This window comes from Squalius cephalus, assembly GCF_949319135.1.
Source record: "Squalius cephalus genome assembly, chromosome: 10".
NCBI lineage: Eukaryota > Metazoa > Chordata > Actinopteri > Cypriniformes > Leuciscidae > Squalius > Squalius cephalus.
In genome coordinates this window covers 20,219,268-20,239,053 of record NC_137131.1, presented here as the reverse complement: position 1 = coordinate 20,239,053, position 19,786 = coordinate 20,219,268, and the positions used below count along the sequence as shown (strand labels likewise).

General features: G+C 38.6%; 1 protein-coding gene across 2 annotated transcripts in view; it reads right to left on the bottom strand.

The window, feature by feature from the left end:
* Positions 1 to 19,786, bottom strand: part of usp43a (ubiquitin specific peptidase 43a) — a 113,758-nt gene that overhangs the window by 36,934 nt on the left and 57,038 nt on the right. For both annotated transcript variants that reach the window (XM_079883217.1, XM_079883218.1), the window contains exons 4-6: positions 11,758 to 11,850; positions 4,308 to 4,443; positions 1,203 to 1,347 (exon numbers count right to left, since the gene is read on the bottom strand). In XM_079883217.1, the coding sequence (XP_079739343.1) occupies positions 1,203 to 1,347; positions 4,308 to 4,443; positions 11,758 to 11,850 (374 nt within the window). The remainder of the gene's footprint in view (positions 1 to 1,202; positions 1,348 to 4,307; positions 4,444 to 11,757; positions 11,851 to 19,786) is intronic.

The window sequence follows — 19,786 nt, the reverse complement described above, 5'->3', positions numbered from 1 at the left end:
TAAACATTTTATATACATTTTTTAACTATAACCAATTGAATAAACTTTTATTCAATTTCAAATAACATGCAGTTTAGTGTCCGTAAATATTACATTCAGTTTTCAAAGTGTTTTCTTTTAATTATTTCTGTTATAACTATATCTATTTTCAAAAGTATGATACAGTGTACTTCTTTATCACAAGGGATGTCACATCAGTAGCTAGAAAAAGTTGTTTTATTCTACATGGAGCAAGTTGCCCCTCAAATTTTTTTTTTTCATCCTCCACTTTTGACAACCCCCATAAGCACGGTCATCAATCTTCAATCGTCCACCTGACAGCCATATTACACAAACATGCTATACAGACTTGTAAACCGGGTTGTATCTGTAATTCAAATAAGCTTCTTTATTTTGAAGTAGAAAGTTTTCTTTAGACCTTTCAGTGAACTTATGATATACAGTGCTATAACATAGCTGGGAGAAAAAAAGTAAGCTCATTTATAAGGAAAAAGTCGCGCTGCAACCCTATCACGAAAATGCATCAGTGGACTGAGAAATCACTGTGTACTGAGATATTTCCGTGTAAATATCTATCTATAATGCTACATTTTCCAGCACATTGCCTTTTATGCCTACATTTTTCTTAAAAGTGCTGTAAGCTAATATTTTTGGTGGAATACCACAAAATATCCCTACTACCTGACAAGATATCACTGAAAAAGATGTCCAGAGGAATCAAATCTGTCTGTGACAGCCCTAGGCAATGTAAACAGCAAAAAAGGGAAAGGGAGTGGTCCGCATTTTTTTCCTCAGAAATATTGTATTTTCCGGAATTAAAGTTAGAATATAAGTTCTAGCATCGCTAATCTGTCATCGCAGCCCTCTCATTATAATGCAGCCAACAAAACAGAAGAAGTTACACAGCTTTGTACAGTATCTAAGGAAAACTGAAATGGTATGTGAAATATTTCGAAAAGCTGGAATCACAGGGGGTGACGACAGTAAATCGGATGACTCTGCAGAGGAGGACACGGTGGTTTCCTCCAGTCTAAGTGGGCAGTTCTTGGCCAGAATAAGCTGCCACGAAAAAAAAAAAAGAATTCTGGCCTTGTGAGAGATGGGAGTTAGCAAACATCTCGAATCATTTACAGCACCTTCAACGGTCAATATTCAATTAGCAGAAGCATTGCCTCGATTTCCTTATGTATCACTTTGGTTACCTGAGAATCGCATGGAACCTCCTCTGGCGGACAGGGGTGGAGCCTGGAAAGCGTAGATGACATCACTGTCTGAGATACTCGTCATATCATCTTCATCAGAGAAAGAGCGCTGGAACCCATTTGAGTTAATCTCTGTCAAAATCACCTATAAGAGGAAGAGAAATGTTGATTTCAAATGGCCTTGCACACCATGAAATTGATTATTCTGGAAAACGAGCAACCTGGGTTTTAGTAAACAAAGAAGATAAATAGCATATAATGCAGTCATATCAATCAATCAATAATTTATTTCTAAAGCACATTTAAAAACAACACGAGTTGACCAAAGTGCTTTACAGACTCAACATTTCAACAGCATTACACAAACATCAAACGACACAACAAGACACTTAACACCACATGTACCTAAGAACAGTTAAAAGCAGCAGAAAATAAATAAGTCTTCAACATAGATTTAAAACCCTCAATGGAGTGGCAGGATTTGATATATACAGGGAGACTATTCCAAAGACTCGGTGCCTCCACCGAAAAGGCTCGATCTCCCTTTGTTTTCAACCGAGATTTTGAAACCTTTAAAAGCAAGCTTTGCGAGGATCTTAGTGGTCTGGCAGATAGATCACAGATGTATAGATCATAATAGTAATAGATCACAGATGTATACAGGGGCTAGCCCGTGTAAGCCTTTTAAAGACTATTAGGAGGACCTTGCATTGCACCCTATACTCCACAGGGAACCAGTGCAAAGAGGCCAGCACTGGAGAGATACCATGCACATACTCATACACACTCATTACTGCCTCCCACCACAAGGGGGAGACACCATCTACAGTAGTATATTGTGTGGGAAGCCCTGCTAATACAAGGCTAAGTTTTTACAAAAAGCCACATAATACCTAATCTAAACTCTGTGGAACAGGCCAAATGAAAATATGTTGCCTGAACATGATGAGTTTCAGTGTTGAAATATTGAATAATATTCAGTGTTGAGATGTTGTCTAAAAAGCCTAAGGAGGCAGTGAGTAATCCTTTTTCCTGTAATCTCAGACAAAGGTTGCGCCCTATGCTGATGTTTCTGTCCTCTCACATTGTTTGGGGCGGCTTTGAAATAGCCATAGCATCCCATAAGCATCTCCACAGCATTTCTGACAGAGCTGAAGAGATGAACACGCTACTGTATAAGAGATTAGAAATGGAGGTCTACATGCTCTTACAGTATTGCAAATCTCTTGTATCACCTTGTAGTCTCTTTCCTTTAATATCATCTTGCATCTCCAATGGTTATCAACAGTAAAATGGCCTCAGATCCAAATAAATAAATAACATAACTCACAGGCAATGTAAGAAACACTAAGAGCTGGATAAGAGACCTTACAAATATTAAAGGAAGTAACTCTGCAGTAAGAGCATCTGGCCATCTATTCCTTATCAGATACATAATGTCCTTATCTATCCAACAAAAATGTGCAGAATTTGAGTGCACTAAATTAGTCAGGAAGAAATGTTTGATTTTTACTATTATCTGTATAATTGTGGTTTTCTATATTTTGATATATAGCTATTTAAAATGGATTAATTACTTATCAAAACCTTGAAAAAGATTTCAGCAAACTAATCTAGATCTTTTTATGATTTAAAAATGTACCAGTACTGTTTTTATTTTTATCATGTCTATGCAAAACACACTCAATTACTATTGTATATCAATTAATAAAATTGCTTTGCCATGGAATGTTAACATGCTCATTGCATTATGAAAATAATAGCATTAGTTGGTGTACATAAGTTATATACTTCTTAATTTGAGTGCATTATTGATATGGTGCACTAATTAGGGTCTAATTACTCACCCCACAAGTACACTATATTGAATTGGGAATAGAGATTTCGGTGCAAGTGAATAAGCATGATCAGACTGTACATCAATGGACAGCACAATATAAACTTTGGTCATGATTGACAGTACTGATCATTCGAGTCATGTCATCGAGTCTGACATTCTCATTGACAAGTGAAACCCAAGCAAACCCTTGTGCTAATATTGCCAATGCTCATCTTAGACAAGGAAATAAATAATCTTGATAGTCTAAAGTCTGTCATTTCTGGGCAAAAGAGGGAATTTGTGGACTGTTCATTATCCAGAGCAACCTAATGTTAATTTCCATACTACAAAAAACAAAAACAAAAAAACAAACAAACAAAAAAACAGTTAATTTAGGCAATGTGCATGTTGCTATTATTATACTAATAATCTAAATCACAAGCACATTACAGTATATGGTTAGTTCACCCCCAACAAAACAAAACAAACAAAACATTTTTTTAGTTATTTACCCTCATGTCATTCCAAACCCACAAGACCATCAAATATGGTAAACGGAAGCTCAAATGTGCATGCTTGACGTGAGAATCAATGAGGTTTGTGTTCCAAACAAACACAAAAACAGGTTTGTGTAACATCACGGTAATCATCATGACATGTGGAATGTTGGACCCAACAAAAGCCAAAATCAAACAGTGTGCACCAGGTTTCAGTAAGTGATGATGTGATTGCTTGTTCAAGGATTATAGAAATGATTATAACAGTGTCATTAAACATGTATCTTGCAGCACAATAACACCTTGAGCCCTGGCTGAGCAAGTCTGGGTAGTTTCCATTAACCAACAGATGGAGTGTTCAGAGGAGGCAGTTTAATGGCGTATGAATAGAGATACATGCGCTTGTTAGCTATTACTCTTCGCAAAGCCTGGAATTTGTATGCAAGAGGAATTATTCTCTGGCAAGTCTATGTAAGGTGTGTTTTTGCAGTGCAATACAATATTTTATTATGAACTAATGGGGTGAGAATAGAGGGTGAGAACACAATGGGGTGAGAACACAATGTAGTTCAAGAATAGGAACAGAGAGAGAGAGAGAGAGAGAGAGAGAGAGAGAGAGAGAGAGAGAGAGAGAGAGAGAGAGAGAGAGAGAGAGAGAGAGAGAGAGAGAGAGAGAGAGAGAGAGAGAGAGAGAGAGAGAGAGAGAGAGAGAGAGAGAGAGAGAGAGAGAGAGAGAGAGAGAGAGAGAGAGATAAAACACCAGCAGATATGATGGATAGCAGGTTTCACCTGGTCTGAAGAGATCTTGCCCTCCTCTGCTACCATGGCCCTGAGTGTTGAGACAGACCCAAAGAGAGGCACGGCCAACCCTACTCTCAGAAACCGCTGACCTTCATTGTTGAACACCAGTGTCACATTCAAGGCCCTAAAAACACAGTAACATACATATTTAACACATCATCTAATACAACTGTTCATGATGTCAATTTGTAGGCAAATTCAGCTAATTCACTATGGGTTCCTAGGGGTTTTTACCATAGCAGTTTTTCATTTATAAGAACAAATGAGAAATCTCTTCAAGTAATGGTAACCACAGACATTTTTGCAACATTAATGCAACATTAAAACTGCAACAAAATGTGTTTAAAGCTTTTAGTTGTCTTAAAAAAGTTGCTAAATGGTTAACAAAAGGTTGTTATGGACATTAAAGGGATAGTTCGCCCAAAAATGAAAAATAGCCCATGATTTACTCACCCTCAAGTCATCCTAGGTGTATATGACATTTTTCTTTCAGACTAATACAATCGGAGATATATAAAAAAAATGTCCTGGCTCTTAAAAGCTTTATAATGGCAGTGAATAGCTGTACTGTATATTTTTTTAAGTCCATTAAAGGCATACTTCACCTCTGGAAAGATGAATGTGTATTTAAAATTGGTCATTTATGTAGAAAAAATGTGAAGAATTTTTTTTATTTGGAGCTTTCTAGACTGAGAAAAGCCAGAAAATTTATTTTTGGCTTATGTGGATGAAAGACAACAACTTCCAGAACGCCTACCGGTTAGAGAGCGCAGTTGAAAACAACAAGGTTAGGGCCTGTTCACATATCGCGTCTTTTGCGCGCTCAAGTTCGTTATTTCAAATGTAGGCGCGTAGTATGCGCGCTCATAATGGGAGCGACGCGGTTGCGGTGCAACGCAAAACATCTCAACTTTTCAGAATGCCGCAAGCGCACCGTAGGTCACGTGACAAGAACCAACTGAAAGAACTGATGGTTGCTTTGCTTAGCAACGACAGACGCCTCCGGAGCGCAACCGCCCTAGCGCTTTGGAAAAAGGAGAACGCGGCGCGCCTAGCGTTTTCAGGCGCTATTTGTGAACGGCGCCAGTGAGTCTCCGTGACGAGTCTGCCTGGGATTTCGAGATCGCCCAAAATGTCCGGGATTCGGCTTTTGCGTTCTACAGTCGCCATTCATTATGTTTACTGTGGCAAGCAGGACGAGACTGAGGGCCGCGGGAGAACGGTGCGAGGCCGGTGGCGTCAGTACGGAGACGCGCCGGTCTCGTATGTCTCACGGAGGTGCGGGAATTTTCTTAGCAATGTTAAAACGCACATCAACCGATCACTTGTTTAGCGTTCATGTAAACACTACATTTAGATTCACCAATCGGAATGAATTCAGTTAGATTGAAACAAGAGGTGTGCATGTAAACAATGAATGGCGACCGCAGAAAGCAAAAGCTGAATCCCGGACATTTTGAACGATCTCGCCCGCCGGACAAGTCCGGGAAAAGGAGGATGGTAACCCCTACTACTCAGCTTTCTCTTACTACTCAGCTTTCTTCACAGAACAAGAGCCTGCTAGCTTAGCTTCCAAAGAAAGACGGCTGACTGTGTGTACATTATGTGAGTGAGATCCCACCCTCTATGGGTGGGTTGAAAACATGCGTAACTAGCTCCTTCTCTTACTGGCTGTAGTCTTTAGCCTCTGGCCAAAAAATCCTCCGATGACGCAAAATGACGATTTTTGCGTCATCGGAGGATTTTTTCCAGACAAAAAAAATCATAAATCTCTCCTCTCAGGGGGATATGAGGGTGGAAAGCACGGTAATTCGAAAATACTACAGGTTTTCTACTAATACAAAGCTTAAATCCTGAAGTATCCCTTTAAAGTGCTTCAATTCATGATACAAGTGCTCCACATGGCTCTGGGGGTTAATAAAGGCCTTCTGAAGTGAAGCGATGCGTTCGTTTAAGAAAAATATCCATATTTAAAACTTTATCGACTAAAATAACTAGCTTCCGGCAGACGGCCTACACAAGTTTACTTGCGCCAAAAGTGTAACACTTGATGTATGACGCAGGATGTAGGAGTAGCGTAAGCTTTGACGCCTCACACAGTTCAAACAAACAGGGCTGGGCAACAAACTCAAGCTCCTCCAACATTTCTCTTTAAAAATTCTCATTTGAGACTTCTAATTTGTGACTGGTGTTTTGTTTTGCTCTATCCTCTGCACTTCCACGTTTGTCATTACGTTGTACGTCAGGTCAAGGGTTAGTCTTTCGCTGTAAATCAGTGCGTATGGCCGTCTGCCGGAAGCTAGTTATTTTAGTAGATAAAGTTTAAATATGGATATTTTTCTAACACGAACGCATCACTTCACTTCAGAATGACTTTATTAACCCCCCAGAGCCGTGTGGATTACTTTTATCATGGATGGATGCACTTTGATGGACTTCAAAACAGAAACGGCCATTCACTGCCATTATAAAGCTTGGAAGAGCCAGGACATTTTTTTTATATAACTCCTGAAAGAAGAATGTCATATAATCCTAGGATGGCTTGAGGGCGAGTAAATCATGGGGTAATTTTCATTTTTGAGAGAACTATCCCTTTAAAATCTATCACACTGAACAGGAAAATTCATCTACTCACTAGTAAGCCTTTTTTTTACAGCCGTTTATAATCACACTCTTGCAAATTATTCTAACTTGTTCAATTATTCTAAAATGTTTTTAATTAAAGACTGAAGGAGTTGTTGGAAGCTTAATGGAGATTTTTTTGTCCATACAAAGGAAGTAAATGAAACATAATTTTTATTTCCATAACATTTTATTTCCAAACGAAAAGGTTCGTTTCCATAACCTTTCAAATTGCGCAAAATTAAAATTGTGATTTTAAAATATGCCCAATGGAAACTTAACGTTTTTCACAATATATATCACAATATATATATCACAATATATATATATATTTGCAACATGCAGGGCTACAGTCTGAGTGAGTATAGATATGTCTGGTTGTGTGTGTACATGTTGTGAAGGTTGATTTAAACCAGAACGTGTCTCTAACACTGCCACATACACACACATTAGGGTTGGGAACTGATCTGTTTCCTGCTGTATTTGTTTAGCTTGAAATTGCCCCATACAAGCCAGTTGCACAGCAGCTGATCATCTCAGAGCAGTAGCATTTTCCACTGCAGCTGCAGTTGTGGACATTTATGGCTCTGGAGACTTGGGTGGACTTTCAGATGCCTCTCTCTGCTGCATTATTGAAAGCTGTATGTGAAATGCTGGACCCAACAAAAGCACTCCGTTGTAAAAAACTACACTCTCACTTGAGTGAACCAGTGAGAAGTCAACCGAAGCTTTTTAGATTTTATCTCAGAGTCTGAATCATGTGACAGGGTTATATATGTGGACTGTCAATCAAACTTGGCTTATTCTGTGTTTTCAGAGTGTATCTGGGTGTGGTAAAGCGCTGGTTGGATGTGTTGCCTCTTGCAAAGACATATTTGTGCATTATTACTTTGAAAATTACAGTCTGACTACAGCGTACCAAATATCTGCACATACACCAACTAGAGTTAATCACATTGATGTTAAAACTGAAAGCACTAATTTGGTAAGTCTGAAAAAAAGAAGATAATTTCACCCCAAATAAAAAAAAAGGAAGTAAGAAAAAATATTTTGCATTGACATCATAATGCATTGCAACCACAAATGAAAACATTGTGCAACCATGCCATTCCAAACCCTTACAACTTTAATGTGTAAACAGTTTTGACCACTCTTTTAATAGAATGATTTTGCAACATTGGCTCATTGGAAAAACATGACTCCAAAAGAATGACTAAACAGTACCTATACAAACAATACAATGCAGTTTTCAGCTGAAATGAACACTAGTGGCAGTAATACAACTTTTCACACAAATTATGATCACAGAAGCAGATTATTGATTAATAGAGAATTATTTTTTGTGCATTTCCTTGGCCAATACTATGTTATGACTTTTTACCATAGTGCATGATTTGTAAACTAATACATTTGCATCACATAACCAACTCCATATGTATAGGCTTTTCTGACATAGGTAAAATTTTCTTGCTTGGTACAGTAGCTCATCTGGTACAACACTGCACTTGCCATGCGGAGTGCTCGGGTGTGAGTACTGTAACACACGTCACAATGAAAGAGCTTAAAGATATGTAGAAACAAGCTAAATGGCATGGCTGCTTCAGAAATAGCGTTTTTATCTCACGTTTGATTTTCTTAACATCAGTTTTGTATGTTATTTTCAAACGCGATAAAATAAATAGAGCATTAAACCTTTTAGGCGCCACTCAGCGGACATTTTGTTCCCAAACTGCCAATAAAACATTAAGCATCGCAAAAAAACAATAAAACATTGCCAGATTCATGTTCATCTATTTCGGGTAAAACTAAAAGTGTCTTTAGCCGCATTTAATGGACATTTTACTGTGAAATTGTCAAAAAAAAAAAATTCAAGAAGCAATGTAATATAATTTTATAGAAATGTCGGCAGTTTACATTTTTGAACTAATCCTTTCAATTGTGAAGTACACTCACCTAAAGGATTATTAGGAACACCATACTAATACTGTGTTTGACCCCCCTTTCGCCTTCAGAACTGCCTTAATTCTACGTGGCATTGATTCAACAAGGTGCTGAAAGCATTCTTTAGAAATGTTGGCCCATATTGATAGGATAGCATCTTGCAGTTGATGGAGATTTGTGGGATGCACATCCAGGGCACGAAGCTCCCGTTCCACCACATCCCAAAGATGCTCTATTGGGTTGAGATCTGGTTACTGTGGGGGCCATTTTAGTACAGTGAACTCATTGTCATGTTCAAGAAACCAATTTGAAATGATTCGAGCTTTGTGACATGGTGCATTATCCTGCTGGAAGTAGCCATCAGAGGATGGGTACATGGTGGTCATAAAGGGATGGACATGGTCAGAAACAATGCTCAGGTAGGCCGTGGCATTTAAACGATGCCCAATTGGCACTAAGGGGCCTAAAGTGTGCCAAGAAAACATCCCCTACACCATTACATCACCACCACCAGCCTGCACAGTGGTAACAAGGCATGATGGATCCATGTTCTCATTCTGTTTACGCCAAATTCTGACTCTACCATCTGAATGTCTCAACAGAAATCGAGACTCATCAGACCAGGCAACATTTTTCCAGTCTTCAACTGTCCAATTTTGGTGAGCTCGTGCAAATTGTAGCCTCTTTTTCCTATTTGTAGTGGAGATGAGTGGTACCCGGTGGGGTCTTCTGCTGTTGTAGCCCATCCGCCTCAAGGTTGTGCGTGTTGTGGCTTCACAAATGCTTTGCTGCATACCTCGGTTGTAACGAGTGGTTATTTCAGTCAAAGTTGCTCTTCTATCAGCTTGAATCAGTCAGCCCATTCTCCTCTGACCTCTAGCATCAACAAGGCATTTTCGCCCACAGGACTGCCGCATACTAGATGTTTTTCCCTTTTCACACCATTCTTTGTAAACCCTAGAAATGGTTGTGCATGAAAATCCCAGTAACTGAGCAGATTGTGAAATACTCAGACCGGCCCGTCTGGCACCAACAACCATGCCACGCTCAAAATTGCTTAAATCACCTTTCTTTCCCATTCTGACATTCAGTTTGGAGTTCAGGAGATTGTCTTGACCAGGACCACACCCCTAAATGCATTGAAACAACTCCCATGTGATTGGTTGATTAGATAATTTCATTAATGAGAAATTGAACAGGTGTTCCTAATAATCCTTTAGGTGAGTGTATATTAGGAAAATATAACAGTAAGTACATATAACACAATTGGTAGTACAAATTTAAATTTAATTTACGGGAATTTATTAATGATATTCATGTACAGATAGTATTACAGTAATAAGAAATTATTATTATTATTTTTTTTACAAAAAGTGAGAATGATTTCTTTTATATATGTATTTCTTGAAAGTTTAGATGAGATTCACCCACCAGCTCAATGAAATAACATTTTTTCTATTTGATCTCTCTGACTAGAGGCACTTGGGCACTGTACAGTAGGTTGTGCTGGCTAACCTGATTGGCTCCCTAAAGTCTTGCCCAGGAGTTCAGCTCACATGTAAGCAGTGCTGGTCTGCTGACAGAAGTGTTTCTGTCTATCCATGGCATGTGTCTAATCTAATTTGTAGTCTTCATATTAATCAATTGAAATTTACTGAAGACCTTCCAATTTGGCCTCCTAAGCTCTCAGTGAGGCTAGATATGCCATTTTCACTTTAATGAATGTGATTCAGAAATGCTGGGAAATCTGAGTGTTAAGGACAGTAGGTACAAGACTTCATGATGAGCCGTAGTTCTCTCCATATATTTCTCGCGTTCTATTATCGGTCTGTCTGACAGGTTGACAGTCTCACAGAAGAGATTTTGCCGACTGGCAGTTTTTGAGATTTAAAGGAATACTCCACCGTATTTTCATATTAAACTATGTTATTCCCTTAACTAAGACGAGTTGATACATACCTCTCTCGTCTCAGTGCGTGCACTAAATCGCTCTGTCTTGCGCGAAACTTTTTTAGCACTTAGCTTAGCCCAGTTCATTCAATATGGGCCAAGCAGAGAAGCAACAAAACACCTTGACATTTTCCCTATTTAAATACAGTTACTCGAGTAGTGTAACTCGACCTAGGACGGTGACACAAAACAAAACGTTGCGCTTTTCTAAGCGTGTAAAATGGATAACTATATTGTATGGCGGAATACCATAGCAAGTGCTTGGAAGCACTTCGACTTCGGCGCAGTAATATCTTCACTGGAGGGAGCGGGAGCCGGTGAGAGGATTTTTCACGAGTGAAGATATTACTGCGCCGAAGTCGAAGTGCTTCCAAGCACTTGCTATGGTATTCCGCCATACAATATAGTTATCCATTTTACACGCTTAGAAAAGCGCAACGTTTTGTTTTGTGTCACCGTCCTAGGTCGAGTTACACTACTCGAGTAACTGTATTTAAATAGGGAAAACGTCAAGGTGTTTTGTTGCTTCTCTGCTTGGCACCTATTGAATGAACTGGGCTAAGCTAAGTGCTAAAAAAGTTTCGCGCAAGACAGAGCGATTTAGTGCACGCACTGAGACGAGAGAGGTATGTATCAACTCGTCTTAGTTAAGGGAATAACATAGTTTAATATGAAAATACGGTGGAGTATTCCTTTAAGAAAATTGAGACAATGTTCTGGTAAGAGCTGTTCACTTGGTCATTCATCACATGAAGAATTTCAGGGTGGTTAAGGACACAAACACACTGAAACACACAAAAGCAAAGATACACACAGACACATATACACACAAACATGTGTACATACATGAAAATACATATAGCATACAGACATGAGTCCTAATAGAGAGTCCAAAGAGATAAAGACAGAAGGCACAGTAACATACCTGGTTTGTCGTAGTGGGATTGGAAGTGAAATACACAGGAAAGGGTCAAAGGTGTTGCTCTGTTTAAGGCAATGAGGGCATGTCAGTGATGACCTGAAACATAGAAATGACCATGAGACATTTAATTATTTTTTCCTTTAAAACACTCACAACCATAATAAATCAATAATAATAATAGTATGCATTTTGATTTGCTTGATTTTATGTGTAGCTTTGTGAAGTTTAAAATGTCAAAACCCATTCAAAACCCATCCATTTGTGAGTATAGGAAAATTATAGAAATGAGTATAGGAAGCGCTTCAGATATTTTGATATGTATCGAAAAGTAGATATTTTTGACAACTCTACACTGCACTTAGTTTATTATTTCAGATGCCTTTTTAAACTATATATATATATATATATATATATATATATATATATATATATATATATATATATATATATATATACTGTATATTGTTATTATTATTATTATTATTATTATTATATAAAACTGTATTGTATATATAAAAAGTGGCTAGTAGGAGTGACTGTGTTACACGCCACTGCAGAAATCCACCCAAATTTGGTGGGTGCTAATGTCAAGCCCTGGCCACATGCCTTAAATCCTAAAACTACAATATTTTGATCAAATCCCCTGACAATTTAGCTGTTCAGGCTGCTGCATTCCAAAAACTCATTCATCTTTCTTAATCGCTATTATTGTCTTTCATTCCAGTGGAGAAAAAATAAATAAAAATATACATTCTCCCAAAAAGGATAGATGTATTAAGACTTATTTTAATGAGTATATATATATATATATATATATATATATATATATATATATATATATATATATACATATAGGGGACTCCATAATCAGAAACATTAGCAGCAGGGATACAACTACGTGCTGCCTTCCACAAGCAACAACTTCTGATGTAAACAGGGAACTTCAGAACATTCTGATGAAACATAAGACTGCAAATCGACTCATCATTCATGTGGGGAAGAATGATATTCATAAAGAGCAGTCAGAACTCCTTAAGAAGGATTTCAATGAACTTTTTGAAACACTTAAAAGACTGAAAGTTCAAACATTCATCAGTGGACCTCTCCCAGCAAGAGGAACAAACCGGTTTTCACGGTTACTTGGGCTTAATACGTGGCTGCAAAAAACCTGCAATATAAAAGCAGTGAACTTCATTGACAATTTCAATCTTTTCTGGAGTCAGAGACAACTGTTTCATCGGGATGGCCATCACCCAAACAAACTTGGTTCAAGAGTGTTAAAGGACAATATCTACTTCTCCCTCAATCATCCTTCTGCAGTGTGTGCCAATCCACTCAATCTGAACGGCACACACACACCTGGACACAGTATGAATGACCACGGGACTTCACTTCAGCAGCAAAATGGACATGATAACACCACTCCACCACAACAACCTCTGCTCACGGACACAATATCAGCTGAGCCCTGCCCACAGAGCTCACCACAGACAGACATATCAGAACTGCTTGAAGATTCAACACCCAAGGACGACTTCCTGGAAAACAGCCAGGGAAGCCAGGACAGCATATTACAGCCTCCGATAACACCAGAGCAACAGCCCCTTTCACCAGACACGTTAACCCTCTCCCCAGCATCGCCACTTCTGTGCTTCTCACAGAAAATGGAAGAACTGGTGCATGCTGGAACCAGACTATCCCACTCTTTTGCTGCAAGCCCCCAGATACCAACCAAAAAAAGACAGGCACCATTACCACCAAAGCCTGCGGGCCCAGCTCGCCCTCCCCCTCCTCCTGTGAGAGCTCTTCGGCCTCTGCCACAACGCCAGGGCCCACACCCTCCTCCATCTGCTCGAGGTGAACCAAAAACAACTGATACCAGCTCTCAGTGATATGTGTCGGGTCCCCGTTTTGATAATAGTAACTTTCTCAAATGTTTACAGAACAAACGGGAACCCAGTGTGCCTGTATCTTTCTCTATTGCTGTTCTATTACAAGATAGAAAGTCTAAGGCCTTCAATAGCCGTACAGCAAACCTAACTAATCTGGTGCCTATTTCACGTCAAACTAATATTGCTGTGGGGAAAAGTAAGACTGTTAAGTTAGCACTTTTTAACATTCGCTCACTTAAAAATAAATCACTTCTAGTCAACGACTTAATAACCACAAACAACCTGGATTTTATGCTTCTAAATGAAACATGGCTAGAAGAAAGCTGCAGTGCAACAGTTCTCAATGAAGCAGCCCCTCCTAACTTTACTTTTATGAGTGTCTGCAGAGCTGTTAAAAGAGGTGGGGGTCTAGCTGCTCTTTTTAAAGATATCTATCAATGTAAGCAAATATCATTTGGGAATTACTTGTCTTTCGAATATCTGGGTATTGTGTTAAAAGGTGCTCCACGCATTTTACTTATTATTTACAGGCCTCCAAAATACTCTTCAGCCTTTGGACTTTACAGAACTATTATCAACAATTACATCAGAGTTTGACTGTTTTGCCATTGCTGGAGATTTTAACATCCACATAGAAAGTGCAGAAAACAACATGGCTAAAGAAATCAAAAGTGTTTTAAAAACTTTTGATCTGACTCAGCATGTACATGGACCCACACACAATCGTGGACACACTCTAGATTTACTTATCAGTAAGGGTCTAAACATTTCATCGATTGTTATTAAGGATGTAGCACTGTCTGATAACAAACCCCCCAAGCCAGATTCCCAGTGAAATGCTCTCAGACAACAAGTGCAGTGAGTTTGCTTCTTTCTTCTCTGAGAAAATCAATAATATCAGAAAGGTGATCAGCACATCCTTGAGTTGCGCTGGGGTCAGTCAGATCAGACCACCTGAGAAAGTAGTTACTATGTCTGATTTCAAAGAAATTGATGGCAAAATTTTGGAAGAAACCGTACAGCACCTTAAAACATCAACCTGCGCTCTTGACACACTTCCCACATCATTTTTCAAAAGTGTGTTTAACAGTTTAGAAGCAGATCTCCTAGAAGTGGTAAATGCCTCACTTCTCTCTGGGAGTTTTCCAAACTCCCTGAAAACTGCTGTTGTCAAGCCCCTCCTGAAAAAGAGCAATCTGGATAAGACCATATTAAGCAACTATAGACCGATCTCAAATCTTCCTTTCATAGGCAAGATCATTGAAAAAGTTGTCTTCAATCAGCTGAACAAATTCTTATGCTCGAATGGATACTTTGACAATTTTCAATCTGGTTTCCGACCGCACCACAGCACAGAGACAGCGCTCATAAAGATAATAAACGATATTCGCTTAAATACTGATTCAGGCAAAATATCAGTGCTGGTGGTACTACTCGACCTCAGTGCTGCATTTGACACTGTCGATCATAACATACTTCTTGACAGGCTGGAAAACTGGGTGGGGCTTTCTGGGATAGTCCTAAAATGGTTCAGGTCATACTTAGATGGGAGAGGTTATTATGTGACTATAGGAGACCATAAGTCTGAGTGGACATCCATGACATGCGGAGTCCCTCAAGGCTCAATTCTTGCGCCACTCCTGTTCAACCTGTATATGCTCCCAATGAGCCAAATAATGAGAAAGAACCAAATCGCTTACCACAGCTATGCAGACAACACACAGCTCTACTTAGCCCTATCGCCCAACGATTACAGCCCCATTGACTCCCTGTGCCAATGCATTGACGAAGTCAACAGTTGGATGTGTCAAAACTTTCTTCAGTTAAACAAAGACAAAACTGAAGTCATTGCGTTTGGAAACAAAGATGAAGTTCTCAAGGTGAATGCATACCTTCACTCTAGGTGTCAAACAACTAAAAATCAAGCCAGGAATCTTGGTGTGACACTAGAGTCAGACCTTAGTTTCAGTAGTCATGTCAAAGCAATAACTAAATCAGCATACTATCATCTGAAAAATATTGCAAGAATTAGATGCTTTGTTTCCAGACAAGACTTGTGAGAAACTTGTGCATGCTTTCATCACCAGCAGGGTGGATTATTGTAACGGACTCCTCACTGGCCTTCCCAAAAAGACCATAAGACAGTTGCAGCTCATACAGAACGCTGCCGCCAGGATTCTGAGCAGAACTAGAAAATATGAACATATCACACCAGTCCTCAGGTCTTTACACTGGCTCCCAGTTAGATTTAGGATTGATTTTAAAGTATTATTACTGGTATATAAATCATTCAATGGCCTAGGACCTCAATACATTGCAGATATGCTCACTGAATATAAGCCCAACAGATCACTCAGATCACTAGGATCATATCAGCTAGAAATACCAAGGGTTCACTCTAAGCATGGTGAATCTGCTTTTAGCTATTACGCCAGCCGCAGCTGGAACCAGCTTCCAGAGGAGATCAGATGTGCTCCTACTGTAGTCACATTCAAATCCAGACTCAAAACACTTCTGTTTAACTATGCATTTACTGAATGAGCACTGTGCCAATGTTCGCCCGACTGTTTGTACTGTACTGTATTTTATTTTTCTAAACTGTTTTAATTATTCTTATTTCTTTTTATTATTTTAATTTCTTCTATGTAAAGCACTTTGAATTGCCATTGTGTATGAAATGTGCTATATAAATAAACTTGCCTTGCCTTGCCTATATATATAAGGGGCAGTCACACTACACTTTTCATTCCATTAATACGCATGTTAATGATGGGAAAATCGACGAGAAATATCGGCATGTTCACGAGATCAGAAATGCATCGTGTTACTGGACAACAATACAAAAATACAGATTTTTGTCTGAAGAGTGGACAAAACGTGAACATGTCTATACTCTGAGCCCGATATAGAGCTTCCCTTCATCACTCAACAGCTGAACACTGGAAATGCATTTGGGTTCTGCAGGTGCAATGTGTTCACCTGCAGTGCAGACGACAGATGGGCACATGTTCTCACATTCACTGATATAGAAAGCTTTGAAATGCATTGATTTCAGTATCTCAGCATGGAAAAAAAAAAATAGCGCAGAGAATAATGAAAAACGAACGCAGAAGCAAAAAGGATAAAAGTGAGAAATAAAGATAGAAAAGACATCTATAAGTGGAATAAATGAAAAAGAAAGTGAGGGAACAATATAGAATGTGTCTGAGATTGCATCATTCTGGGGTCCAGTTGTCTATTGTGAACTCGGCAGAGCTGTCATATCAACCGGTGGAACCCCTTAAAATAGCAGCGCACTCCTACCACAGCCATAGTTAACAGTTGTGTTTTGCACTGCACATACAAACAAATGATGCACTTGTTAGAGAGAAAGTGTGTATGGGGAGTTAGTGTGAAGATAAATGAAGAGCTGTGAAAATAACAGCATGTGACCATCATATCAGCAACAGCAATGATTATAATTGGCTGCGAAGTAACTGTGCACATCCAGTAGATTAAAATCAAATGGTTACAATTTGTTTAGTTTTTTTGTGGCCTATACTATGTGGTTTAGAGCCATGGCAGAATCAACTCTGTACTCATCTGTAGTGGGACAGGAATCATACCCTAACATGGTATTTAACAAAATTAAGTTTAATTTCCAAAATGTAAAAATAAAAACATCCACGTTATGACATTAGACATCATTGCAAAAAATAACATTCCTCAACAATGCGCCATTCTAGAAGACACGTTCTATAGCATGGTGGGAATACAAGCAAATAACATTTTTGCATTTTCTTAATTTTACAAAAGTTGGCTGCATTTGTAAAGTTTATAGCCATTTAACTCAGTTGCCTTAAAATATTTTTTCTTTATTGTATGAGATCAATTCATTAATAACTGTAAACCAGAATTGTATCACAAATATATTTATTTTAAATGTAAATTAATTAGTGGTCGACCGATATATCGCCGAGGACGATATATCGGCCGATATTTTGATTTTTTTAGATATCGGCATCGGCCGATAAATCTTTCCGTTTGGCCGATATATACAGTTTGTGACTGTGCATTAGCGCTTTTTTCCACTGACGCGAACAGAGCGAGCGTGAATGAACTGAATACAATCGCTCTGCTCCACCCAGCACCGTAAGACAAGCCACTCAGAAGTGAAGCAGACATCTGACAGACACAGTAAATGACCATTCGCATTCGCTTTCTAACCTGACGCTACATTGTGTTACACTACACACAAAAACACTCCGGCGTGCAGCAGAGTCTAGTCAAACAGTACCGTGATATGTCAGATCCGCAGCCCAGCGGTAGCTCCAGTGGGGGTCACAGATGTGATATAAACGAATTCAAACAAAACGGAAAACATTTTACCTCACAAACAAACAAAAATCCTGTGACTGGTTGTTCCTCATATACGCGCGTTGTTCTCGGGTTACATTTAAACTAGACGCTGTTTTCCAACGGACTCGCGTGCACGGAAAAGCTGGGTCGCGTCACTCGCGTGCATTACAGATCAGTGGTCGCGTGAGGTGGATGAGAGGAGGACACTATGCAATAATATTACGTTTAAAAATAAATCCTTGAAAATGTTATGCACTACAGTCTCTACTGTATTTATTTATCCATGATTGGAGTAATATCGTGTGTAGTATACATTTTCATATGTTCATGTATGTCATGCAAATACATGTGACGGCTTGCAACGTTTTAAAAAAACAAACAAGCAAAACTAAACACATAAATCATTATTATTTAAATATACTTGAAGTAAAACAACCTGTTTAAAGTAAATAGTGTAAATAAACTATGTGAGATTTATATTTAACTATGTATTGTACATAAAATGTATGTAATTTCACATACTATTTTGTCATTAATTTATGAATATTGTTTAGATTGGTTCATTAATGATAAATGTTATTTGTAACCTGCAGTAAGCAGCAGTAATTATTTATGTGACTGAAAAAATGACTGTAAATATTAAAGCAGACAAGAAGCTGCACTAAAACTTTATTTATTGAAGTGTTACCTTACCTTTTTGTTTACATTTTAATTTCTTAGTAAATATTTTTTATTGCTAAAAGAATTTTGCATAAATAGTATGTACAATAAATGTTCATTTAGTTTCACCAATATTCTTTATGTCTCTCATTTACTGTATTCACATGTATTGTATCGGCCTCATATCGGCCAATCGGCCAATCGGCCAGATTGCTTTCTCAATATCGGCATCGGCATCGGCCATTAAAAATCCCATATCGGTCGACCACTAAAATTAATGTTTATTTAGTATTCAAATCAGGGTTTTTTTTTTGCAACGTGGTTAGTTTTTTTTTTTTTTGTACCCTATAGAATCACACCATAAGTTAAGGTGCCTCTTTTCCCATGCCATACTTGTGTTGTTAAGCTGCAGTAAATCACAGTGCCACTTAATAGCACGTCCATTGAGAAAACTGTCTTTGAACTAGTCTGGTGGACATGTCAGAAGAGCATTGGTTTATTGGGCTAAGGAAGAGTGAATAGACCGTATCTCTGTTTTACACTTTCCTCAAAGTCTTGAGTCAAATTGGTCTGTAATGTTAATTCAGTGAATGTCATTCTTAGATTTATTGTAGTCATGCCCTGTTCTACGGGGGTGGTGGAAGGTGCTAAGCACCCTCAAACGCAAGCAAGAGCACCCTCAATTGATACTGTAATTATATATTGGCGAACGCAGATTTGGCAAGTGCATATGTGTGTTTGCGCTCTGGAGAACGTCAAATGTATCTATTTACAATGTGTTTTTGCAGTGGTGAGCAAAGTAGCCAATCACAGACAAAGTTGTTGATCTCTTGAATGCAATCAGATGTGTTTAAGTTAGTCAGAATCCACTCACTACTCAAAACGCCAGAGTTTTTATTCAGTGCTGAGCTGTGCAGGCTCGTGAAACCTCTCATTAACAAACAAAGTGTAGACGACACGATGTACGTAAGAGATTTATTGTGAATTGTTGGCAGCTTAATTGATTATAACGGAACTTTGTGAGTTAACTTTGTGACAAGCAACAGTGTTTTAGTGATTGTAAAGGGAGCGATCTTGGCTCGCTTTCGAGGTTACAGCCTATATAATCCATTGAATAAAACCATTGTTTTTTATGCTGCTAA